The 27,130-nt window shown below is 43.5% G+C and overlaps 1 protein-coding gene across 6 annotated transcripts in view; it reads left to right on the top strand.

The window, feature by feature from the left end:
• Positions 1-14,802: 14,802 nt before the first annotated feature.
• Positions 14,803-27,130, top strand: part of BRD4 (bromodomain containing 4) — a 91,530-nt gene continuing 79,202 nt past the window's right edge. The window contains exons 1-3 of one of the 6 annotated variants that reach the window (XM_070739643.1): positions 15,556-15,643; positions 22,813-22,927; positions 23,656-23,748. In XM_070739643.1, the coding sequence (XP_070595744.1) occupies positions 23,741-23,748 (8 nt within the window). In that variant the 5' untranslated portion in view covers positions 15,556-15,643; positions 22,813-22,927; positions 23,656-23,740. Of the gene's footprint in view, positions 15,644-22,812; positions 22,928-23,655; positions 23,749-27,130 lie in introns of all 6 variants that reach the window. The other 5 variants (XM_070739641.1, XM_070739642.1, XM_070739640.1 and 2 more) reach the window with 5 other exon arrangements.

Raw genomic sequence — 27,130 nt, 5'->3', positions numbered from 1 at the left:
TTTGTGGTGCTTTCAGAAGGAAAATTCTATAAATCTTACCAACTTAAAGTTTTCTAGATAGCAGTTGATACTTTATTACTCTTGTTTAAATTATCAATTATTTTATCTCTGATCTGTTAGAGGAAGAAAGTCAAGTTAGATTATTAGTAAATACAGAATAGGCTACTTTTTTAACATTTGGTTAAAAAGTTGAGTTCTAGTAATTCAATTATCTAAAAGTAGTTTACATCCTTGATGTTCTCTGTCCTGAGAGAGCCGGTCCGGCAGTCACATGGGTTGCTCGCTGTCCAATCCGTCGAAGACTGAGCCTAGGCTTTAAAAAGCCTGCTGGATCCGTCCCTTCCCCAGAATTCGCTCGGTCCTGTGATCCAGCAGGACATGTGGTGGCTCGTTCCTCTCGCAAAACACCTTCCCTTTGCCTTCTTTCTATTCAGATAAGTAAAAATTTATTTTTGTCCTTTACTAGAGCTTGTAAGTTGTGGTCAGGTAAATGCAAGATGTCAGAACTCTGAATCCTGATCATAAGTCCCATTTTTAGGGTTCGTTGTAACTGATTAGTCACTATATAGCTGGTTATAAGTCAAGGACTACCTGCACATGGTTCCATATGCTTCCACTATTTGCTTTTTAGAACAGAAATTACCGCACCACTACCAGGTTTAATTTGATTTACCTAAAATTAACTTTCTAAACTAAATTGGATTCCCAGTGAATCTCCAATATGAATTCCTTTCATGGTCTGTGAATATAGTTGATATGTTGAGGATAGTTCAGGAGAGGGATATAATTCTTAGTTTCTTGAATCTAGTCAAGATGTAAAGTTTTTTTTATAAAATTATCACATTTCATGTTTCATATTTAATTCACACTATAATGTGCACAGATCAGATACATTTGTTTTAAATTGGAAAAAATATTGCATTTTAGATCAACTCTGGTAACTGCCATGCTGCTTCATTATAGAGTAGTGGTGGGTAGTTTTCCTGAGAAGGAACAAATAATGCTAGGAGCATATGGTAAAAGCATGTACAGTACTCTCATGAGGGTCATCTATATAGGAAGATCATTGCAAATTTCTGCTAAAACAAGCTGGCATATCTGTACTGGGCGGTATCAATATGGGATAATAGAGTCAGATTATCACATTAATGACAGTGACAAAGGCATCATTTAATACAGGCAATCCTTGGTTTATGTTGGTAATTGGGCCTGCAATTTGTAGGTTACTGACTAGAACATAAAGTACGATGTCACATGACTGCACTGCTTAGTGACCACACTGCTAATTGAATTAAGTATAACATCATGTGGTCGCCATTTGCAGCCTCCTGCCTGCTTCTTCAATAACTTTGCTTGCAGTGGAGGTCATAAATGCAATAGTGACTGTGGGCCCCTGATCTTGCAATTGCCAATTGGCTGTATTCTGTACATTTGACACTGGGAACACTGGATGGCTGGGATTTCAAAGACTGGTCATGAATACCAACTTGTTAAGCACTATTGTAATTTCAGATGGTTGTTGAAGCAGTTGTTAAGCAAGAACCACTTGTACACAACAGAAAATAATGATAGATTACTGTTAGGACTATGTCCAAACGGTTGGATTGTTAATACTGTATATAAAGAAGCTGCTAAATCTATGTTTGTATATATTTGAGTACTTTAACTTTAAATGTAGTGTACTGCTGTATGATGATTGGCTATGGTGTTTTGAATTTTCCATTAGGGGGAGCCAGAGATTGTAGTTGAAGACTGATGTGCTCTGGAATGCTGATTCATTTGTGATTTATTTGTTTTTGTTTGTTTATTTATTTGGATTTATATGCCACCCTACTACCAGAGGACTGGGTGGCTTACAACCAAAAGTGATTGACTGTGTGTTTGATAAGGAGCTCTGTGTGAAACTCTGTTACTCTCTGAAAGTATTGAAGTGTTTGTTAGCTGTAAGCGTTCTTTGATGTTTAAGACAAAGACAGGCTGGTAAGAAGACTGTAGTACAGTACTTCTTGATATTGACTGACTAAATGCGAATGACCTTGATTGTTTAATTGGACTGCTATTTATCTAAAAGTAAACTATTTTATACACTTTTAACAAATCTGTTTGTGACTGGATCATTACTCATCTTTTACTGGATATCTACTGCATTCTCACATTCCTAAACATTAGGTTGCACTCAACATGCTATTGAGGGAGAGCTGAAGGGCTTTCAGAGTAACTACAGGTCAGCGTTTCCTGTAAGCTGCGCGCGTGCGCATACGTGCACCCCAAAATACCCAACACACACCCTTTTCCACGGGCACGCGCTCCCCATCCCCCTGCCAGCCCGCGGGGGGCGGTGCAGGAGCGGGGAGGTGCTGGCAGTAGGAGGAAAGGGAGCTGCAGCTGCCCCTGCCTCCCCATGGGGCCTCCGGCCCCCTCGCGCCCCTGGTCTCTCAGCCCTCCCACCCGATCCGCCCCCTCTGCTCCTCCGCCGTCTCCTGCCTTGGGGCGCGACTTCTCTCGCGGCGGTGGCGGCTGCGGCTTCTCGGGACGAAAGCGCTCCCAGCCAGGGGGCTGCGAGAGAGGGCTTTCTCCGTGCGCTTCGGGAATGCCTGCCCCGCCCCTCTCGCAGCCCCTTTGCTGGGAGCGCTTTCATCCCGGACTTTCAGCAAGGGGGCTGCAGTAGAGGCAGGGCAGGCGTTCCCGAAGCGCTCGGAGAAAGCGCTCTCGCAGCCCTCTCGCTGACAGAGAGAGAGGGAGAGAGAAAGTAAGTGAGAAAGAGAGAGAGAGAGAAAGGGGGGGAGAGAGATAGCAAGAGATAGAAGAGAAAGAAAGCAAGAGAGATAGAAAGAAAGAGTGAGAGAGAAAGAAAGAAAGCAATAGAAAGAGAAATAAAACGAGAGAGCGAGTGCAAGAGAGGGAGAGAGAAAGTGAGAAAAAAGAGAGAGAGCAAGAGAGGGGGAGAGAAAGAGAGAGAAATGACTCTTGATTTAAAGCATATGGTAAAAAGCACCCAAATAATAATAGAGAACCCCCCCCCAGCCGTTTGTGTGTGTGTGTGTGAACCCTTGAACCATTTCCAATAGCTCACCTGTTATTGGAAATGGAAAAAGAGAAGAATATAGTAATAATAGTAATAGATTTTGGTTTTGTTTTATTATTAATTTCTTTTAATAAAGGGAAGTTTTTTCTTGTTTGTTTGTTTGTTTGTTTGTTTATTTATTTATTTATTTATACTTCTATGCCGCCCAGTCCCAAAGGGACTGTCGCTCAGACACTATACTTTTCCGCCAACACCGGAAAAAAATTAGAGGGAACATTGCTACAGGTATCTTTGATTTATGACTAATTGCTTTACCAGCTATTCAGACTTATGACAGACCACCAAAAGGAAGTTAAGACCTGGTTCTGAAGTTATAATGGGCACTTGGGTGCTTGGCACCCAGCCTACATTTATTTCTGTTTTTTGACAAAAAATTACCCAAAGCCAGCTTAGCAACTCGACTTTGCTTCGCCATGACGTTCATTTAGTGACTACCACAAAAAAAAAAGCTTGTGAAAATAGGTCTGGTCCTGAAAATTACTTGCTTTATGATTGTCTACAACTTAAATTGTAATGGGCAGACTTCAATATGGTCATAAGTTGAGGGCTACCTGGAATTGTGTTTTTGATGCAACTTGATTTAAAGCCTTGTGAATGTCTTAAGTTGGTAATATTTTCATGCAAGTAAAGGAAATCCAGATTTGCAAAGGCGATCACTAGAAAACCTGGAATATAAGACACATGGACTTGGAAAAGCTTCATATAGAGTTGAAATTAATCTAGCACACATTGATATTTTAAGCATTAAGCCAATTGAAATAGTCTGGAATTGGACACTTTCAGTGAGAAGGTCGTGCATATTTACTATTTTAAGATATGAAAAATAAAGAGCAGCATTGTTTTCATAGTTATGAAGGATATACTGTAGTAGAATCACTACCTGTATATAATACAGTCGGTCAATGACTTGGCAAATCAATTGTATTTCATATACACTTGTTTAATATGACAATTACCCAAAATTATGCTTTAGCTATGAGGTTGATGAGTTTTATGATCAAGCTCAATACAAAATCCACCTAACATGCCAGCAAGATATTCTGCTTATGGATGAAGATTGGAATGCCAAATTGGAAATAGTAAGCAGGAAGACCTAGTAGGATTCTGTTATCTAGGAAACAGAAAGCAGGAGGATTCTGTATTAATTTCTGCCAATCCAATGATTTTTTCATTGCTAACAGTCTTCAAACAGCCAAAATGAAGCCAGTAGATACATAGACTTCAGATGAATGCACAGAAATCAAATTGATAAAAGAAAGAAGAGAATTTTAGATATAATGAAAGATGGCCAAGGGCTGATTGTGGAACAGATTATGAGCTGCTTATGATGTAGGCCATTCCATCTTTTAGTATATATCTTAACAATGAGCAGTGAAGCAAGTTGGTAGATTTAGAAGGTGGTTGAGTTAAATTAATTTTCTATAGTAAGAATTCATTACTGAGGCTACTTTGTTGTGATGGAGAGAAAAAGCTTTTTATCCATCATTTAATTATTTCAGTAATACCCAGTATCACTTTTGTAAATCATTCAGGACCATTGGGGACTTCACCTAATTGGAAGTTATTGAAAAAACAGTTCCCTGAGATATGTTGACTAGCTTCTCTGAGGTTAGAATCTTTCAGATTAGTCATGGTTTAGCTGTTCAGCTTATAAAAGTGCACATGACTATGACTGGGATATAGGAATTGCAGCCCTCCTGTCTATATTAGGTTTAGGCAGAACATTCTTCATGAGATTCCATTCATCCTTAGATAGTAATCTCTAGTAATCTTGGGATTTCTTCTTATCAAAAGTATCTAATCAACATGTCTCAAGAAATTCCTGCATAATCGCCAATTAACCCTAGTCCTCAATGGCCCTGAATAATTTAGAAAAGTTCTGAGTATTACCGTAGTAAAAGAATTACAATGCTTGAAGGACAAAAAGCTTTTTGCCTCCATCACAACAAAATAGGTTCAATAATGAACTCTTACTATATAAGAATAATCTCATATTTACCATATTTTTTTGGAATATAAGATGTTCTGACCTATAAGACGCACTTACCTTTGGGAGGAGGGAAACAAGAAAAATTGCTTCTGCCTCCTAGCAATTTGCCTCCTTGCAGCAAACAGAAAACCACCCATTTCAGCTTCAGCATAGCCTGATTAGTACAAGCAGATAATTGTCAGTTGGATCGGCCTCACAGTGATTGGCTGCAAGGAATGCCATAGCCAGTTGTAGCTTCTGCATGCCCCATTTTTTGGCGGGCGGACTACATTTGGTATATAAGACACACCCAAATTTTTGCCCTCTTTTGGGGGGGGGCAGTGCATTCTTATACTCTCAAAAGTATGGTATCCATAGAACACTGTTATAACTGAGATAATTCAAATGCTTAATTTTTTTTTTAATGTTCAGGTCTATCTCTTCTTATGGATATAATAAAACAGTGAAATTGTTGAATCAGTGTCTGGCTGAAATATCAGACTTTTCAGAGTATAAAATACACCTTTCCCCCAATCGCAAAAGTAAGTGGAAATTTAGTGTGTCTTATAGTCTAAATATATGAGCCACTCCAAATCTTCGGAGAGGGACGGCATACAAATCTAAGAAGGAGAAGAAGAGAAGAAGAAGAAGAAGCATGCATTAGCTGACTATGTGAAGGAGAGCAAAGAGTCAGCATTGATGGAGGTCAACAATAGGAAGCTTCTCAAGGCGAAGCAAACTAAGGACCAGTACAGAAAAACTGTAACTCAATGTCGTATGGACAGTTGGCGGAACAAAGCATTGCATGGCCAGTTCTTGGAGAAGATTGAAGGCAAAGTGAATAAAGAAAAGACCTTGTCATGGCTTACAAGTGGAACACTCAAAAAGGAGACAGAAGGACTAATACTGGTGGCACAAGAACAGGCCATTAGAACAAATGCTGTCAAAGCCAGAATTGAAAAATCAACAGACGATCCAAAGTACAGACTCTGTAAAGAAACAGATGAAACAATCGATCACATACTCAGTTGCTGCAAAAAGATCGCACAGACTGACTACAGGCATAGACACGATGCTGTGGCACAGATAATCCACTGGAACCTGTGCCAGAACTACCATCTACCAGTGGCAAAGAACTGGTGGGATCATAAGCCCGAAAAAGTGGTCGAAAATGAGCAAGCAAAACTACTGTGGGACTTCCGACTTCAGATTGACCGAATTCTGAAGCATAACACACCAGACATCCTGATTGTGGAGGAAAAGAAAGCATGGATCATTGACATTGCAATCCCAGGAGACAGCAGAATTGAGGAGAAGCAGCTAGAGAAATTAGTGAAATACGAAGATCTAAAAATCGAGCTGCAATGACTCTGGCATAAGCCAGTGAAAGTGGTCCCAGTGGTACTTGGAACGCTGGGCGCAGTGCCAAAGGATCTCAGCGGACATTTGAAAACCACCGGAATTGACAAAATCTCCATCTGTCAATTGCAAAAGGCCGCTTTACTGGGATCGGCAAACATAATTCGCTCCTACATCACGCAGTCCTAGGTGCTTGGGAAGCACCCGACTGGTGATGAAATATGAAATCTAACATATAGTGATCTTGTTTGATGTGTTGTGTTGACATCATCATCATCATCATCATCATCATCATCATAATAAATTAATAAATTAATTAATAAATACAGGCATTTTGGGGCTCCTGAACCCTTTGCACATTATGTTTTCATCCTCCCTGGCCCCCAGAAGCACTCTGCAGTGCTCTGTATGACCTACAGGGGGTGAACAAAAAATGGAAACACCTTGAAAAATCATCAAAATATCTTTTAATATGGTGTTGGTCCACCTTTTGTGGGAAATACAGCCTCAATTTTCCCAGGTATTGATTCATACAAATTGTGAATTGTTTCCAAAGGAATTTTAGCTCATTCTTCAGTTAAAGCACCCTCCAGTTCTTTTAGAGACAATGGTGGTGGAAATCGACTTCTTACTTGAATATAATTTCATTGAAAAATTGAAAAATTGCCTTCAGAACATTGGAACTCTGTAGGTACACACAAAAGAATTGGCAGAAAATTAAGATATAAAAATGATTGTCTGACTAATGTGAGGCAGGTTATATATGGTGAAGATATTTATGACAGTATTTCTTGGTACAGCTGATTACAGGAATGAGTAATTCTCCAGTGTGCTGAACAGAGAATCCAAAGAATGGGTTAGCTCTGCCTTTCTGTCCAGAGTCCTTTTAAACTTTGCAGCAACACCTCTCTTGATGGGGTTCCCATTTTTGACTCAGTCTTAGCCCAAGAGAGGTGCCTTTTAAGAAGAGCTCTTCAAAGCAAAAGGCAGAGTTAACTTTTTTGGATTTGAATGACAAGATTTGTGGGCGAGCAATATAGCTACCGCAGCGACCAATTGTTTGGCGTGAGAATGTTTTCGGGCAAGCAATACAGCCGATTCAGCAAATCAGGAGAACACTGCGATTTCCGGGTGAATGTTACAGTCGCTTAAGCAATCAGCCATTCGGTGGGAGAACGGAGCAGCTCCCATCAGCTGTTTTTCAGCAAACGATGCGGTTTTTGAGCAAACAACAACTGCTGGTGCAGTGATCAACTGTTATAAGGAAAATCAACCACTCCAATAACTCAGCTGGCTACCCTGGTCTGGCCAGCACAGCCAGCACTACAATTTGGCTTGCTTCCAGCTTGATTGGCACAACCACTACAACGACTAAGTGCCAACCAGCATAGCTGTAAAGCAATGTGGCTGGTGTCTTTGTTTCCCCTGGTGCTTCCATCACTTTCCGGCTTATTCAAACAGAGGCAAAATTGGTGCTCTTTTCAGTGGCGGATGCCCTGGCTCCTATCGAGCAGGGACCAAAAAGCCTCCTATCAATACAACAGGAGACGCAGCAAGGAGGATCCCTTTGTGTCACAGTCAAATAGACTGCCAGCAGAGAGTCATTGGGAGTCTATTTTTTTAAAAAGGCAATCTGCCCTGAGGCCACATTTACCCCCACAGCAGCGGGTCTCCCCCACAGGCGAGAACCAACGACAAATTTCTGAGCAAATGAAACTCCTGATCTCCATAATGCAGGGGATTGCTGCAGCATTGCAGCATTGCCGCAAGGAAACGAAGCTGATTCTGTGGCATCATACTGATCCCTAGAGATAGTCAACACCTGATACCTCAGGTTCATGCAGACTTGGCGAACCAACTCACTCTCCCACTTCAACCCTACAGAGTAAAGACTGGCTTTCAGGAAAGGAAAACCAGAGAGAGCTAATACTCTCAGAGGATGAGGGGTTAGATCCTGAGCCCCTCAGCTCTCACAGGGCTTTTTTACCCAGCCCTATTTAAAACCCTCCTGTTTAAAGCCAAGACCACAGGCCACATGGGAGCTCAGCCAAGTATATCAGAGCCAGCATTGTGGTTACCAGACCCAAATGAGCTCGTCTTTACAGAGCCAACAGTGGAGAGTGGGGAGATCCTTTCATCCCAATTGTTCTATGATGTGGTCTGGAGATAGTGGATTCACCCAGGAACCTACCGCAATCCAAATGGGAATGACAAGAAATTTTATAATATAGCTGCAGCATTCCCTAAGGAGCTACAGTTACCAATGGTAGTCAGACTTTGTGGCAGCCTTAGCATCCTTTACTCTCCTGTCTCAAGACAAGATCTAAAAAGGTTAAACGACCATCTGATCTACAAGCAGTTCAAGATGCAGTCTCTTCAGTCCATTCTGGAGAGTATCCGGGATGGTGACTTAACATCCATAGATCTGACAGAGGCATACCTCCGTGTATCAATCCTACTGTTCCACTGCAGATCTGGTCAGTTTGTCTGTATCCAAGCCGTGGAGTATTCCTCAGGACAGAATATCCCTCAATCAAGAGGGCTGTAGTTTACCCAGAACCACAATGGCTTCAACTCAAATATGGCATTTGAGAGGAGGATTCTGAGACAGGGCGATCAGGACAATCTAGGCCTGTAGAAGGCCATCAGATAACAGAATCTATGACCTGACTTCAAAGACTTCATAGCTGATGCTCCAAGGACAACATTAATCCCACCTCTGTATCCGTTGCCCAGATCCTTGAATTCCTTCAGGACAGGCTGAACAGGGCCCTATCTCCCAACACCATACGCAGACAGGTGGCAGCTCTGTTGTCAGTGTTGTCATGTGGGGATCTGGAGTCCCGCACACATCACCCTATTATACGCCGCGTTTTTCAAAGATGTTTTGTAGACTGGTTGGAACCTATTTATTTGAGACAATTGGTAATTACGTGTGATTCTATCATTGTCTTCTCTTATCTTTCCCTGCATCTTGCTAAATTCTCCAATATTCTTATGTGAGCTGGATGTTGATGTGGTCCCTCCCCCTTTTATCCTGTTTTACAAATAAAGCATGAAGCATATTTGTCACAAGGGAGGAACCTTGACAGATGCTTTATCAAAACAAAAAAGGACCCATGATTTATTTCCGATTTGTCATTGCTAGAGTATTGTATTATGATCCAGCAAGACTTTATTTTATCTTATTTTATTTTATTTATATTTTTAATAATTAAAACCATAAACGGAATCTGATTATTGATGGAAAAATGAAACCCTGTGGACACTTCCAATTATGTGTAAAAAAGAACTAGGATTCTATTTATTTATTTCTATTTTGGGTCTATCCAACTCTATGCTGACTGTGGATGGTTCACAATTTTAAAAATATGGACTATAGTGAGTCTGCCATGGAAACTGAAGTACAGTTTTCTCTGGTTTTAGAGATTAACACAGAATGCTTTCATTTAGTTTTTTCCCCATTTAACAAAGCAGAGATACCTTGGGATCCTCAATTGTCCTTTTAATGCTTAACATTGTACCAAAGAATTGATACCAAGATGATGAAATACACAGCAATAGTATTAGTATGAAAAACAAGTTGCATAGCATTCAGTCTTTAACAGTATGATTGAAGATCCCTATGCAGTAAAAACATGGTTTTGCAACAAACCCAATTTCTCATCCTGCTGTTTGTAAGTTTATTTAATTAATAAGTGATATAATATGATAGTAACATCAGACATTTGGTGCCAAGTTTTGCTTAAAGTCTGCAACAACAAACAGTGCCTTTTGTGTCGTGCACCAAGATATCGTTTTGTAAATTATTTTAAAATCTTTAAAGGATCAATTTCGGTTTTAAATGTTTTATTATATATTTGATAAATGGAATAAATGTTGGTTGTAATATATTTTTCCTGATTTCCATATAATTTTTGTTAGGCAGTAATTATTAGGATTTTTTGTTCTGATAGTCCTAGTCTTTCAGCATAAGGAAATAAGCTAGAATAAAATCACTTGCAGTTTAAAAAGGTTAATGTTGATACTGTAGTTAATTTTACAGCCTATTTTATAATTTCTGGGACTGATAATTGATAATGGAAAGCATGAAATATTTTCATAGTATTTAAATTTTTCTTTGTAAATTTTGATCCACGGACCCTCAATCTTACAAAGCAGATTTGAACAGCACTCATGGTTTCGCATAAGTACATCTTTTTATTGAACACTAAATCTGACCTAACAATTCTTAATATGATTCTTAAATATTTGTTTGAAAGGATCTGGAATTTATTTTTCCCTGAGATTAGTATTGTACTTTATGAATGGTCCAAACAAATGTCATGCTACTTCATAAGTTAGGATAAATATCAGTTTTTCTACCAGGTGATTACCTAAATAAACAAGAGATTCTCCTTTTGAGCTGTTTCTTGTTGCATTGTTGAAACCTAGTTCAGCTGCTTATTCATCACACCAGTATGAAAAAAGAAGAAAAGCTGGGTTAATCAGATGGCATGTATCAAACTTGCTTAATCATGAAAATTTGGATAATATGTGAACAAATCATACATAAAAATGGAATTAACTCTTAATTAAGATTGGGAGAAATGTATGATGATTTCTGTTGTGCCTTGGGGATCAAAAATAGTCAAAAAGATTACAACCTCTCTACATCCTATGAAGGAATCATACACTATATGGGATTATGCTAGATAATAATTTTCTTTTAATTTCTATCGGCTGATTTTGCTAGAATAATAATAGTGATATACTAAGCTTGTATTCTGCGTAACTCAATGATTTTGAGCAGCTCACAACAATCAAATAAGAGGTGTGTTGTTTTTTTAAATGGCAAGCATAATGAAGTAAGGAGTCTCACTCTGCTTTGTCTAAGGCTTCTGTGAAGAGCCAAGTCTTCATGGCTCTTCTAAATAACAGTAGAGTGGAAGTTATTCAGATCTTGGAGTGAACCTAGTTCCAGAGTGCAGGTGCTGCCACAGAGAAGTTGTGTTTCTGGGGTCCTAAGAGATGATACTCTTTAATTGAAGGAACCTAAATGCACCAGTGCAGCGGGATTGAATCCGATGGGTTATGGGAGACAGCTATGTGATACTTGGAATAAATTAGTAGCTAGTACAGCTCATGAAGCAAGAGTGCTGCATGGGCTTACTGAGGCACACCAGTTGAAGCCTCCAGATGATCTTCAACGTCAGCCTCATGTAGAGAGCTGCCAGTTGACTAGGGCATGAGGTTTTAGTTGACTCATTTTACTTGTTTTATTCGTAGCCCTGTTTCAGCATTATCTGAAACTCTGTAGTCAATAGTTAATAATTACGGTGCCTTATTTTATGTCAGGTTTACACTTTAAAAATGGAAGGATAAAAAACGGGGAAAGGGGGGGGACAAGTGTCAAAAGGGAGGGAGAAGATAGTAACTTTCCCTTTCATTCTAGGAAGTGAAAATAATTTTAATAGCTTATTGCCATCTCTTATACAACAGATACTATCCTCTCCCCATAATTCATCACATAGTTAAAAAAAAAGCAAAATCATTTTCGCTTGTTCTTTATTAGCAAACATGCAGTAAAGGAAACAAAAATAAAACTAATTTTATATTTTAATTTGATTGAATAAGCCAATTCCCTAACCCTTCCCCAAATTTTAAGTCTTAATTTTTAAATCCTTCCAATATAGTCCCAGAGCCTCTTTTGTATTTGTCTTTTAACCCAAGAATATTCCACAACGTTAAAAACCTCAGTTAAATTTTTCATTAAAAAAAAAATCACTCAAAGTACTTTTTAACAGACTAGTAAGTACTAGATCTGCCAGTATTATGGATCCGGTAGGAACAAGTTACCGAAACCACTTTTGTGGCCTAATAATTGTTCATCTCCTTTAAACAGTGAATTGTGCATCGGTTTTATACTTCCATAGTTAGTTTGTTCTTCAGCAACTTCATTGCCACATGACCCATCATATCAAGTAATTTTAAAGACCAAAATTCCAAAATGTCCAGTAAAGATGGTCTTTGCTCCATTTTTGATGAATTGATTATCCTCTGGCCCAGTGTTTCCCAACCTTTTTGGAGCCGCGGCACATTTTTCATATTTTCAAAATCCTGGGGAACATGGGGGGGGGGGGGCGCTAAAAAAAGTTTGGACAAAAAAAATATCTCTTCCTCCCTTTCGCTCTATTTCTCTCTCCCTCCCTCTTTCTCTCTCTTCCTTCCTTTCTCTCTCCATCCCTCTTTCTTTCTCTCTTCCTTCCTTCCTCTCTTTCTGTCTCCTTCCTCTCTCATCTCTTTCCTTCCTCTCCCTCCCTTTCTCTCTTTCCTTTCTCTCCCTTTCTGTCTATCCTTTCTATCTCTCACCCCTTCTCCCTCTTTCATTCCCTTTCTCTCCCTCCCTTTCTCTCTCATTCCTTTCTCTCCCTCTTTCCTTCCTATCTCTCTTTCTTTTTCTCCCTCCTTCATATCTTCTTTCTCTCCCCCTCCCTCCCTCTTTCCCTTTTCCCCCTCCCTTTCTCTTCCTTTTTCTCTATCCTTTCTACTTCTTACTCTTTCTTTCTCTCCCTCCTTCATTCAATTTTCTCTCCCTCCCTTCCTCCCTCTTTCCTTTCTCTCCCTCCCTTTCTCTTCCTTTTTCTCTATCCTTTCTACTTCTTACTCTTTCTTTCTCTCCCTCCTTCATTCAATTTTCTCTCCCCCCCTTCCTCCCTCTTTCCTTTCTCTCCCTCCCTTTCTCTTCCTTTTTCTCTATCCTTTCTACTTCTTACTCTTTCTTTCTCTCCCTCCTTCATTCAATTTTCTCTCCCCCCCCTTCCTCCCTCTTTCCTTTCTCTCCCTCCCTTTCTCTTCCTTTTTCTCTATCCTTTCTACTTCTTACTCTTTCTTTCTCTCCCTCCTTCATTCAATTTTCTCTCCCACCTCCCTCCCTCTTTCCTTTCTCCCCCTCTTTCTCTTCCTTTATCTCTATCCTTTCTACTTCTTACTCTTTCTTTCTCTCCCTCCTTCATTCAATTTTCTCTTCCTCCCTTACTCTCTCTTTCCTTTCTCTCCCTCCCTTGTTCTCCCCTGGGGCTGCCTGTGCCTGCCCTGCACCACCCAACACGGACGGACAGCCCCCGGTCGTTGGTTCGTCGCCCCCCACCCCCCCACGGAGGGAGATCGGGCTGGCGGGGGCGGTGAATCCACCTCCCCAACCGCGCGGAGGGAAATCCGGTAGGCGGGCGGGTGGCCGCGGCTCCCTGCGCGCCCCTGGAAAAAGCCTACAGGGCCACCTACAGGGAACGGTGCCCGGGGCCGCTTTAGCCGCCCCCCCGCCATCTCCCCGCGACTGCCTGCGCCGCTGCAGCCGCGCCCCCCCCGCTCCCACCGCCAGTGCCCTCCCGCCGGGCCCCAAAGGACACTTGCCAATGACGACAGGGAAGCTTCAGCTGGGCGGGCGCTGCCGTGCCGGTGCCTCCGACCTCCCGGTTCCTGCTCGATGCCGCGGCCCAGCTGAAGCTTCCCTGTCGCCTGGGCGGGGCGCTGCGGTGCCTCTGAACTCTCCGCTCCTGCCCAATGCCGCGGTTTCTGGCGCTCTCCTGCGCGCCCCTGGAAAAGCCTACAGGGAACGGTGCCCGGGGCCGCTTTAGCCGCCCCCCCCCCTGCCATCTCCCCGCGACTGCCTGCACGAAGAATGGAGCTCTCCTTCCTGCCTTCCTTCTTTGGGGCCCAGCAGGAGAGCGCCAGAAACCGCGGCATCGGGCAGGAGCGGAGAGTTCAGAGGCACCGCAGCGCCCCGCCCAGGCGGCACACCTGGAGATGTCTCGCGGCACACCAGTGTGCCGCGGCACACCGGTTGGGAAACGCTGCTCTGGCCCCCTTAGAAGCTAGTTTCTTTCTCTAACTATTAAGCCATTGAGAGGATCTTGACCCTCTTGTCTGATTGTTTTCTAAGCAACAGCTCTTCCCAGTGTTCCCCAAGATCATCTACATAGTCCATTACAGAAATCTGTCCAAAGATGGCCTTTTGAGGCGGCACACTATTACATCTTTGAAGGCAGGAAGTACCATCCTTTGCTCCTGGGCCTAGTCATGGATCACTCTGCCTCCTCCTAGAATCCAAGGGCAGGTCTCGATCTGATAAATAGGTGGCTGAGCTGATAGCACAGAGAATCTTGTCTACTTTCTCTGGCATCACTCAGCTTTCTCTGCTCATTCATAGTCCAAGTTGAGGTCAATCTGAGTGATTTTATTCATGAGATAATCCACATAGGGCCCATTAGATGTTTTGAGGGGCCCCTATTCAGTAAGGATAGAGTTACTCTAAACAGCTGCTGAATGGCTATCAGAAGATGGAATAAAAACAGGAAAAAATAATTGACATTTTGCTACCCTTTTCACCATGAAAATAATTCCTGATACTGACTTAACTGTGTCTGGTCAGATACTCACTTCACAAAGGAACCACCACAACTTTTCTAATTATTCATATCCTGGAGCTTCTTGGTAAACCAAGATACATCCTAGGACCAACGAACAAGAAGAGGCTGTTTAGGAGCAATATGATCCAAGGCACCAGGTGCCTGCCATGACAGGTAGTGAGTGACTAGGCCTGAACTGAACTGTGAACCAGCTCCGCAGGTCTCCCTGAAATCCCATTAAGACCATCAGTCACCTGAGGCTTGCCAGTTGAATGGGCTCTTGTTTCCCGTACAGAAGGGATGATTGCAGTGAATCAAAAGACATGCAGAGAGTCATCTGTCCAGCAATGGATTGGTCTTAATGTCCTCCAATGTTAGATCAAATCTCAATATCGAGTATATAAATGCAATAAATAAATAAGGAGCTTAAAGGGCAAAAGTTATGAAGATGTCTATGTACAGTTATATTCAGATTAGCTGAATTAACTGCTAAAGTTATATTTCAATGCTTGGGAGTTTAATTTAATACCTGCTTGTAAGCTTTAAGAATTGTTTGTTGAGAATAGATAAATCTTTGGTCTAAATAAATTACTATGTGTTTATCATAAACCTTCATCTTAAAAAAAAAGCAGGTTTTTTAAGGCATATAATTAGGGCCAAAAAAATCAAGTTAAGATCCAAATTTAAATGTTAGGAATAGAATATTTTTCTTCTTCACATCTTTATTTTGATACTGATCTAATTAATTATTCTTACAGAATTATACTTCATTGTTCTATGCCAGAAATGGATATTAGAGCGTAGTTACTAGAGGGAGTAATTGGCAATAAGCTCTACTTCAAGGTAATATTTCTTTCTTTTCTGCATTGGAAGGTTTGGCTTGCTAACTGTGTATCTTGGGCTTTATTGTGTTGGTTGATTATATTCAGTCTTTTATCAGAGAAAGCACATATGAAAATAAGTTTTAGTTGCACAAGAGCTTCCCGTTCCAAATATCTTTTAATATGTCTTTTTTATAAAGTTTTATGGTTCTAATCTATTAACTATCCAGAGTCACTTAGATAATGAGAAGAGTGATATAGCCATTTGATAAATAATGTGATGATTAGGGTTAATCAAAAAGAAACTATTTTACCAAATAATAGTTTGTGTGGTTTCCTTCCAAGGGTAAACTTTATTCTCTTTCATTGTGGATAAAGCATCCAGGAATGGGTTAACTCCGTCTGCTCTCTGATTGGACTGAGTCTGTCAAAGCTGTTCAGGTCCCACCCTTGTTACTATCCTTGACAGCTTGTTCACTCAGTCACTCAGTGAGGACGGTTATGCCAACCATTCCTCCTTAGCATGCATTCAATTACAACTATTTTGGAGGGTGTCAGGATGGCGACTTCCTCTCTTCTAGTGATCTTATAGAGGTATACAGTGTTCCCTCATTTATCGCAGATGTTATGTTCCAGGACCACCCGCGGTAAATGAAAATCCGCAAAGTAGGGAAGCTATATTTTAAGGCTTTATAAACCTTCCCCCACACACTTACGCTACATAAACCTTTCCCATTCCCTTAATAACCATTCCCACGCTGTTCTGCGTATGTATTGTACTTTTACACTTACTGTAAAATGTTTCAAATTCCTAAACCTACGTGATGAAACGATGCTCCATATGAAATGGCCAAATGTAGATGCAGACTCAGAGAGGGGAAACTGCGCACAGACGAAAAGTAAACAATGCGCTACTGTACTGAGCCAATCAGGCTTTGGGATACAAAGCTGCGCTCTCTGGTTGGTCACTTCTCCATCAATCAACCAATTGTGTGTTAATTACAATCTCATGTAGGCAAATAGCGTCTCAGGTGGGCGATGCTGCTTCTTGTTTCCAGTGTGTACTGTACTCATCCACTGAGTAAATATGCACTATTTACTGTAGTTTGTAATATTTTTTGATTTATAACATTCCTTTATTGTTAGAATTAATATTTTAAATATATTTTTATACATTTGGGGATTTTGTCATGTAAAAATTCATCAAATATATATATTTTCCGCAGATCAAATTCCGAAAAAACCCGCGAAGTAGCGAAAATCCGCGATATGTTTTTTCATTAATATTTTATAAAATCCCACGATGCCCCAAGTCCGCCAAAGGTGAACCGCAAAGTGGCGAGGGGACATTGTATTTACACATGCCAATTGTTCCGCACCATAGACAGTATCTGAGATTCCACTTTGGTGGAGCTCATCAGTATAGGGCAATGACGTTTAGGCTTTCCTCAGCTCCTAGGGTGTTCACTCAATTACTGGCAGCTCTCACAGCAGTTTTAAGGACCTTACCCATGCATATCCAGTGCTACCTAGATGATATCTTAATTCAATCGTCATCCCCCTCTCAGGCTCAGAAGAACTTGGGAGACTATCATTCAGGTCCTGCGACACTATGGGTTCTCCGTTAATCTGCAAAAGATCCACCGGTCACCATCTTCCAGATTGCTCCATTTAGGGGCTGTAATTGACTTGGTGAAGGGTGGGGTGTATCTCTTCCCAGATGATCAAACTAGCATTCGACAAATGGTTACCAGCATTAAGAGAGTTCAGTCTGCATCATTAGTGGTTTTAGCAAAGCTACTAGGCAAAATGGTTTCCACTTTCACAATTATTCCCTGGGCCCATGTTCACTCCTGAGACCTTCAGTGTTTCCTCTTCCTGTTTTAGAGGTCTGTCGGGCATTTCTCAGCCAGGCTTCATCTATCACCGAAAGTCATTGCGTCCCTCACATGATGGGATCTCAAGCTCTCTCCAAGGGCAGCCAGTTTTGGTACCCAGATCGGATGGTCCTTACAATGGATGCAAGTTTGATGGGCTGTACATATAGCTTCCCAAATGGTCCAAGGTCTGGATGTTCGGCCAATCTATCTAGCCCTCCATCATTTCTGCCTGATGGTTGCCGGCCATCATGTATTGATGATGACGGACAACATTGCCGCCAAGGCTTATGTAAATTGCCAGGGCGGAAACCAGTCCAAGTCATTGATGGAGGAGGCGCATCAACTAACACTTTGGGAGGAACAACACCTCCTCTCCCTTCGGGTGGAAGGTGTTCCCAATGTGCAGACATACTGGTTCAGCCAAGCCTCTGTGGACCATACCGAGTGGCGTCTACACCCGGCCCTATTCCGGAAAGTGACGGACATCTTTGGCCTCCCGGAAGTAGACCTTATTGCTACCCCAAGCAATGCTCAACTCTGCAGATACGTCACCCACTTTGCGACCCCCAGGAGCGCTGTGAACCAACGCTCTCCAGATTCCTTGCCTCAATGGCCTATTATACGCATTTCCACCACTTCCACTCATACCTTGGGTAATACGGAACATCTTAGAGGAAAAAGTTGAAGTCATCTTCGTCACCTCCTACTGGCCTCTCAGGCCGTGGTTTGTCAGTCTGCTCAGCTTTTCAGTGTCTCCGCCCTGAAGGTTCCCTCAGAGCAAAGTATCCCTCAATCAGGGATCGTTGATCCACCTGGACCCTCAGTAGTTCAAACTGACCACCTGGTGCTTGGGTGAGTCACTTGAGGGAGGACACTCTATCCTCTAGAGTCGTCAAATCTATACAGGCTTCACAAAGACCCTCCACTACCTGCATCTACAATGCTACCTGGAGGGCCTTTTGTGGGTGGTGTGAGAAGGCAAGCATTGTCCCCTCAAAGGCTTCAGTTGCCAACATCCTCCCCGCTTTTCCTGTTCTTTCAAACAGAGCTGATGTTTAGTATGCTTTTCAGCGCAGACTCGTTGATGCCTCCCCAGCAGGGGAATCAAAGTATTGAGGATACTGCTGCCTCAGAGAACCACCAGATGGCTCATGGGAGTGAGGAAGAAAGTACAGCACAGCCCAATGTTAAGCAAAAAGATGCATCAGCATCATGAGCGGGCAGCAAAGCAGTGGCTTCCCAAATAGGAGCTGAAGCCTTGCATTCTAGAAAAGCCTCTAAGGGTGAGAAAATAGATGCCAAAAGGTTCTGGAGAAAGAGATTTCCAAGACAGAGAGGCAAACTGAGAGAAGGAGGCAGACAGAGCCTCCTGGGGGAAATTCCTTCACTTCCCATTCTTTGTCTGATCCAACCAGGAAGCATAACACTGTCAGTCTCCATATTCGGCCACCAGATAGCGCCAGAGAATAATCTCCTCAGCTACCTTTTATAAAAAAGCAGCTTTGAGGATCCCTTTGCGTAACAGTCAGATAGACAGTAAGCAGGGAGTCATTGGGAGCCTAATGTAAAACACTGGCAACTTGCCGTGCCGGGTCACTGACCTTGTGAACATCTAGCAAGCAGTCTCCTCTCCTGTCTCATAGCTGCATCCATCCCTCCGACACACATTCTGTGGGCCTTCCCCACCCCATTGTAGGCCAAAATGGAGCTATTGGGGGCCAGGTGTAGGCCTGAACTGAGCATTAGATGGGCATATCCACCCTCAGAAACTCCATTTTGACATGCAATGTGCTGGATGAATGTTGCAGAGTCTCTGCAGTTGTTTGTAAAGATGAACAATGCCGTGTTGCTGCAAGATTTGTAGTTTCAGGATTTGTTCATAAACACTAGGGGGTGCTTATCATGTAACTTTGAACAATCGCTAAGGGAACGCTTGTATCTGTGTATTACCTGTATATTTATATGTAGCCCAAGACAATTCCTTTTCGATCATTGTGGCCTGGACCTGAACATGCATAGTTTAAATAAATAGCATGAATTAACAAATAGACAGGTTTCAGATTTGAGACCATATTAAGGGCATATTCACTTAAATGACTGGCCTAATGGATGTGGTCAGATTGAAGTAGTGCAGTTACTTACTACCATTATGTTTAGAATTCTAGAATGCTTGTCAGAATATCAGCTTTCTTCTGCTTTATTTTTCCTATGCAGTGGATATACAGTACTTTTAAATGAAGTGCACTTGCTCTTGTTTAGCAAACTACAGTATCTCAGTTAGCAACTATTTGCAAGTAGGATGGTAATCAAGTATTTTGCACCACCATCTGCATTTATAACATGCAGGCATAGCTATATAAGACAACTTTTATGTGAATGATATTTGTACCACTATTTGCTTGATGTCTTTCTTAATTGGTAATGCTTAACTGGTCAAAAGCTTCTGCATTTGATGAAAGCTTCTATTGAGAAAAGTAATAGGAAATAACATATCCAGATCTCCTTTACAGATTCATCTGGATACAAATACAGTGCTTTGGAAAAAATTATTTAACCTTCTGTAGCACTTCTTGCTTAGACTGAATTATCAAGGGTTTATGTAAAACTTGCAAAATATACAGTAAATCAGGATTCTTGTGTTTATTTGTTCATGTCTGCAAACACTTCAACAGTAAAGATGGTCTCTTCAGCTTACAACAGGGCATTTAGTGACAGTTCAAAGTTATAGCAGGACTGAAAAAAGTGAGTTGTGAAAGTTTTTCATATAACATGATCACATGATCAGAATTTGGATATTTGGCAAGTGACTCATTTGTGATGGTTGCACCGTTCTGGGTCATGTGATCAACTTTTGTGATCAGACAAGGAAAGACAATTGGAAAGCAAGATTCACTTGACAACGTCACTGACTTAAGTACAATTGATATTGCATTTAACTGTACAAAAGAAAGGTTGTAAAAGGGGGCAAAATTCATTTAGCAACAGAAATTTTGGGCTCAATTGTGGTTATAAGTAGAGGTCTACCTGTATTAAGTAGTACATCATCTTGCCTCGTTTCCTTCTTATAGTGCAGTGATGGCGTACCTTTTTTCCCCTTGGGTGCCGAAAGAGCATATACGCATGCTATCATGTGTGCGCGAGTGCCCACATCAATAATTCAGTGCCTGCGGAGGGTGAAAACACCTTCCTCCATCCCCCGGAGGGCCTGTGGAGGCTGGAAACTGCCTGCTTCCCAACTTCTGGTGGACCCAGTAGGCTCGTGTTTCATCCTCCCCAGGGTCCAGAGGCTTCCCTGAAGCTGGGGGAGGATAAAATACCTTCCCCCTTCTGTCTGGAGTGTCTCTGGAAGCCAAAAACACCCTCCCAGAGCCTCTGTGCAAGTCAAAAATCAGCTGGCCGGCACACACATGCATATTGGAGCTGAGCTAGGGCAACAGCTCACGTGCCAGCAGATATGGCTCCGCGTGCCACCTGTGGCACCCGTGCCATAGGTTCACCATCACTCTTATAGTGCATCATATCACAATAGAATGCCTATCTGTTTGTGTATACAGTGAACCCTCGATCATCGCGAGGGTTCCGTTCCAGGACCCCACGCGATGATTGATTTTTAGCGAAGTAGCGGTGCGGAAGTAAAAACACCATCTGCACGTGCGCAGATGGTGTTTTTGCTTCTACTGCCGACCGCCCTTCGCCCGCCCACCCCGTTGCTCGCGCAACGGCTTCCCTGGGTGCCCGCTCGCTTGGGAACATCCCAGCTTCGCTCCCCAGCTGGGAAGCGGATCTAGGGAGTCCCCACCGCGCGCGCATTGCTGGGGAAAGCGCGCGCGCTTGGGAACATCCCAGCTTCGCTCCCCAGCTGGGAAGCGGATCTAGGGAGTCCCCACCGCGCGCGCGTTGCTGGGGAAAGCGCGCGCGCTTGGGAACATCCCAGCTTCGCTCCCAGCTGGGGAGCGGATCTAGGGAGTCCCCACCGCGCGCGCGTTGCTGGGGAAAGCGCGCGCGCTTGGGAACATCCCAGCTTCGCTCCCAGCTGGGGAGCGGATCTAGGGAGTCCCCACCGCGCGCGCGTTGCTGGGGAAAGCGCGCGCGCTTGGGAACATCCCAGCTTCGCTCCCAGCTGGGGAGCGGATCTAGGGAGTCCCCACCGCGCGCGCGTTGCTGGGGAAAGCGCGCGCGCTTGGGAACATCCTCCCAAGCGCGCGCGCTTTCCCCAGCAACGCGCGCGCGGTGGGGACTCCCTAGATCCGCTCCCCAGCTGGGAGCGAAGCTGGGATGTTCCCAAGCGCGCGCGCTTTCCCCAGCAACGCGCGCGCGGTGGGGACTCCCTAGATCCGCTCCCCAGCTGGGAGCGAAGCTGGGATGTTCCCAAGCGCGCGCGCTTTCCCCAGCAACGCGCGCGCGGTGGGGACTCCCTAGATCCGCTCCCCAGCTGGGAGCGAAGCTGGGATGTTCCCAAGCGCGCGCGCTTTCCCCAGCAACGCGCGCGCGGTGGGGACTCCCTAGATCCGCTCCCCAGCTGGGAGCGAAGCTGGGATGTTCCCAAGCGCGCGCGCTTTCCCCAGCAACGCGCGCGCGGTGGGGACTCCCTAGATCCGCTCCCCAGCTGGGAGCGAAGCTGGGATGTTCCCAAGCGCGCGCGCTTTCCCCAGCAACGCGCGCGCGGTGGGGACTCCCTAGATCCGCTCCCCAGCTGGGAGCGAAGCTGGGATGTTCCCAAGTGCGCGCGCTTTCCCCAGCAACGCGCGCGCGGTGGGGACTCCCTAGATCCGCTTCCCAGCTGGGGAGCGAAGCTGGGATGTTCCCAAGCGCGCGCGCTTTCCCCAGCAACGCGCGCGCGGTGGGGACTCCCTAGATCCGCTTCCCAGCTGGGGAGCGGAGCTAGGCTGCCCCAAGCTCGCGCGCACCGCCCGCCCGCCCACGCTTTTGCCGGCTCCGCTTCCCAGCTGGGAAGCGGAGCTAGGGTGCCCCAAGCTCTCGCTCCAGCCCACCGCCGCTGGGGTCTTACCGGGGCAAGAGGGGGAAGACCCAGGGAAGCCTCTGCCCGGCGGGGAAACTCCACCATCTACGTATGCGTGGAAGGGCATGCATGCGCAGATGGTGGAGTTTACTTCCGGGTTGCAAACTAGCGAAATAGCCCTTTCGCGATCCTTGAGGACGCGAAACTCGAGGGTTCACTGTATTTCTAGTTAGTATAGTTATTTAGAAGATGTTCCAGTTCAGTTAAGTTTGCTGACAATTTATACTATGATCAGGCAAATGCTGGTGCCCAGTTGATTCCCTCCTTCAATCTTGTCATTGCCTTTAATAGGATTGTAGTAAGGACAGAGAAAATAGATGATTCACACAGTAGACTTGTTCCCAGCATCCCCTTGTTAATGAGATGGCAAATAGAAAGGGAGTTATTCTGAAGGCATCTTAGCAAGGTAATGTTTCTGAGCCATTTATCTATTTTACTGCTTCAAATGGTAATTCCATCAGAGGACTGAAATTATGTCACATGGGTGGGTGGAAGGGGCCTCTAAAATCTGAAACCAGATCATCATATTATCAATTATTTCTAGTTTTTCTTCAGCTGTGGAAGGCAGGGCTATTTGGTCACCCTGGCATTGTATGCAACGTTTTCTTATTTACTGGATATTGGCCTATAGTTCTCAGCATTATATTTTATTATTTCTTATTTTTTTATGAGTATCATGCAAGCATGTTAGTAAAATGGAAATGTATGTTTAAAAATCCAGTCTACAAAATAAATCAATTCTTTGTGGCAGAAATTAGGAATTCTTTCCCTGTGGTTTTTTAAAAAAAACCATTAATGTCATAGCTGTATTCCCTCAATTGCTTACCTTTGACATATCTATTGACTTTTCCTTCTTCTGCTAGCTCTTGTTGTTTCTAATTTATTGATTCATTCTTGTGTTCATTCCCCGTTACTTTTCTTTCTTTTTTTTTTTTGCCCTGGCTTGACTCTGCTGATTCATCTTCATCATATTTTGTATTGTCTCTTAATGCTCCATATATTACACACACACACACACACACACACACACCCACACACACACACACCAAGAAACCTTAAGTTTAAGTACAAGTTTGTACATACTTTTCTAATTCTGGCATTCAGATTGGTGATTTCTCAATTTTTACAAACCAGGAGTATGGCATAATGGAGTGGAATACAGAAGTAGCAGCATGAAGTTGAAGAAAGGACATATGCATTAAAAATATAAGTTGTTACCATGAAAAGGTAAAATAATTGAACAATATTTAACTGATGTGTTTAACTTGATTTATATTTTGGTCAGCTCTAAAAAGTATGCAGATACAACTTGTTAATATGTTTTAAGCAATTAATGACATCTATTGATAATCAAAATGAAGAGTTGAACCAACTTTTAAAATTCGCTCTGAAGATAATATTTTCCTTACAATAATTAAATTATTGAAATAATTCTGATAATAATTTAACATAAAACTGTTGATGATGCATTAGTCTCACTTGATATAAAGAGTAAATCTATGCAATTAACTCACTTCCAGATAAAAATTGATGTTTTTACGGACCATTGCACAATCAAATCATTAGGATAGGTTGTATATAATTCTGCTTGTTTAATCAACAGCTTCTCCCCTTATTTATCAGAGTTTGTAACAATACATATTCTTGTACATGGAATACCAACATAGATGAAGGCATTTAAGTTTATAACATATTATACATAGCCATTTGTTATTGTCATTGGAACAATAACATTGATAAGAGCATATATGGCTTTACAAAATTTAAAACAGGGAAAACTAACCCACAACCTTAGATAGGTTTTCAGAACTAAATTTATGTATACATAGTCCACTCTTAATGACCCTCTCTCTGTAATGATTCAGTTTTTCTAACTCAGTTGGTACAAGATGGATGTATTTATTATTAGCTTAGATACCATTTCTCCGTACTGAAGGAGCGGGTCCAGCAGTCACATGGGTTGCTCATGTCCAATCCGGTGGAACTGAGCCTAGTATTAAAAAAGCTTGCCGGATCCGCCCCTTCCCCAGAATTCGCTCAGTTCGCATATCCTGCGGTTGTATTGTGATAGCTCGTTCAACATTCTAACACCTTCCCTTCGATCTTTCCTTCAAAAAGTAGTAAGATTTATTGTCTTTATTTAATTACTTGCACTAATTGCGCCAGCCGTTTAAAAGAAAAAAAGAAAAAAAGCGGCTCGGCTTTTTTCCTTGGGAGAAGTTGCGGTTTCGTTTTCCCCCGGCGGTTTTGCCGGTTACGATTCCTGCGGCCGCTTGTGGATTCTTCTAATCCTTTGGCCTGGAGGTCCTGGTGCAAGTATTTATCCATTGAATTATTGATTATTTATTGTATACAAATATTTAAGGGCTTATAAAAAACCTCCTGCGGAGTGAGACGCCTTCTAGTCTCCTGGACTTAGTCGATCGCTTTTCCCTTAAGAAATTCTACGGAGCGATCTTTTCGGCGCGAAGGCCTTCGCGCCCTTTTTTAAAATCTAGGCCTCTTGTGTTGGCCTTCTGCCAGCCGCGTAGGCCTCAGTCCACCGCGTGGATCCGGGAGCGGGCCTTGGGGGTCCCAGGCTAAATTCTCCACCGGCTAAGCCTCCAACCAGAGTGCCTTGGTTTACTTAATTACAAAGTTTAGGGAGGCTGGCCCCGCTGGATTTGGGGGCACGAACTCTGGGTTTGCCCAGATTGTCCTCACGTTTCAGCAGCTTCGAGGCCTCGAAGCAGGATCCATTCCTCTTGGGAAGTCCTTGAAATCTTCTCCTTATAATTCAGTTATTGGCTCAGCCTTGTCTTCTGTTAATTGTCAGACTATGGCTACTTTTCCCAAGAGAGGCACAACTAAAGGTCCCAGAGAGGCCAGGCCTACAGGCGATGAGATTACTAGTATCCCCCAGGCCTCTTCCTCCTCTTCTCCAGGGGCCCGCCCCTCGACCAAGGTCACCAGGGCCGAGAAGAGAAGGGACCTAGCCCTACAAAAAATCCATGACAAATCAGCAAAACGTTTGAAAGTGCAGGCCCAAGTAATCAGTAGTCAAGACCCACCAGAGGCCTCTAGTCTGCCTCCTTCTGGGGTCCCTGTGTTATCTCTGGATGAGCCAAACCTAGACAGACCCCAACCTAACCTATGGGGCATAGGTCCAGAGGAACCAGATATTATTGAAGATTCCCCCCAGCCAGGATCCTCCCAGGCCTTTAGGGATTCTTCTGCCATTTCTGCTGATATTTCCAGTTTACCTCCTGAGTTCCAATCTATTTTTGCTGTGTTGTCCAAAGCCATTGATGCCAAACTCTCCACCATCAATGAGCTTCCTTTACCTCTTCCTCCTTCTCGTTCCTCCCGCCCCTTGGGTTCTTCCCCAGCGGTCAGAGCTCCTATTCAGGATGATTCAGAATCCTCCCAGGATGAATATGAGGATGTAGAGGAGGATGAAGACCCTTTTCAGGGCTTATCAGAGGATGAGGAATCCCAAATAAAAGTCCCTCCTCCAATTACTATTTTTCCTTCTCAACTATTCAAATCTCTCCTCCTCAAAGCTAGAATTTCTACGGGATTAGCGGCCCAGGAGAAACAAGCCTCCACTTCCACTGATCCCCCGGAGGAGAATTTACCTTACTTCACAGAGGAACAGGAGGATAACGAGGTAATTCCTATGCCTAAATTGTTTAAAGATGCCTTACTCAAACAGTGGGATTTTCCAGCCTCTGGCCTTAATCCCTCCACCAAGGACAGAAAGTTGTATAAACTTTCCTCTTCCTACGAAGAGCTTCTATCCTTTCCCAAACCAGATGAACCTGTCAAGATTCTTCACTCGGCAGCGGCTGTGCCAGGCGAGGCGGAGGAAGTCCTCCGCCCAGAGGACAAGCGCATCGAGCAAATGCTCAAAAGAGGATTCACCGCTGATTCCTGGGCCATTAAAAGTTCTGCAGCGGCCTCCTTCTTCTCCAGAGCCATGCTGCTGTGGCTTCGCCAACTTCAACAGCACATTCCTCCCGATGACTTGAGAGGTCAACAAGACTTCAACAAGGTCTTTGCAGCTGCCCAGTACGTGGCTGATGCCACCTTGCAATCTACTAGATTTTCTGCTAAGTCTATTGCAGCCTCTACAACGGCAAGAAGACTCCTATGGATTCGCCCTTGGCAAGCGGGAGTTCGCCAAAAGTGGCAGTTATCCCAGGGCCCCTTAAAGCGCGACCTTCTCTTCGGTGATCTTCTGGATCCACTCCTCACGGAGACCACGGACAAGAAGAAGGTTTTGGGTCCAACCACCAAAAAGGTTACCAAAACGCAGTCCTTTCGTCGCCCAGGGCGCCAGCAAGATCAAGCGGCTTCCTATCAGAGATCTCCAGGTCAGTATTCCCCCCGCTTTCGTTCCCAAGGTAGGAACTCCAGGGGTAGAGGGTTTCGTTTCCAAAGGGGAGCTTCCTCTAACAGGGCTTCAAAAAAACCTAGATGGTAATCTTACCTCCATTCCCATAGGGGGTCGCCTAGCTCATTTCGCCTCTAATTGGCGTCTCACCTCCAAGGACCCTTGGGTCATTGACACTGTTCAAACAGGCCTTCTTTTAGAATTTATTTCTCCTCCCCCTAAACGTTTTATTTC

Source organism: Erythrolamprus reginae, chromosome 2 (assembly GCF_031021105.1).
Source record: "Erythrolamprus reginae isolate rEryReg1 chromosome 2, rEryReg1.hap1, whole genome shotgun sequence".
NCBI classification, from domain to species: domain Eukaryota; kingdom Metazoa; phylum Chordata; class Lepidosauria; order Squamata; family Dipsadidae; genus Erythrolamprus; species Erythrolamprus reginae.
The sequence above is the reverse complement of the archived record's forward strand: the minus strand, read 5'-3'. Positions and strand labels throughout refer to the sequence as shown.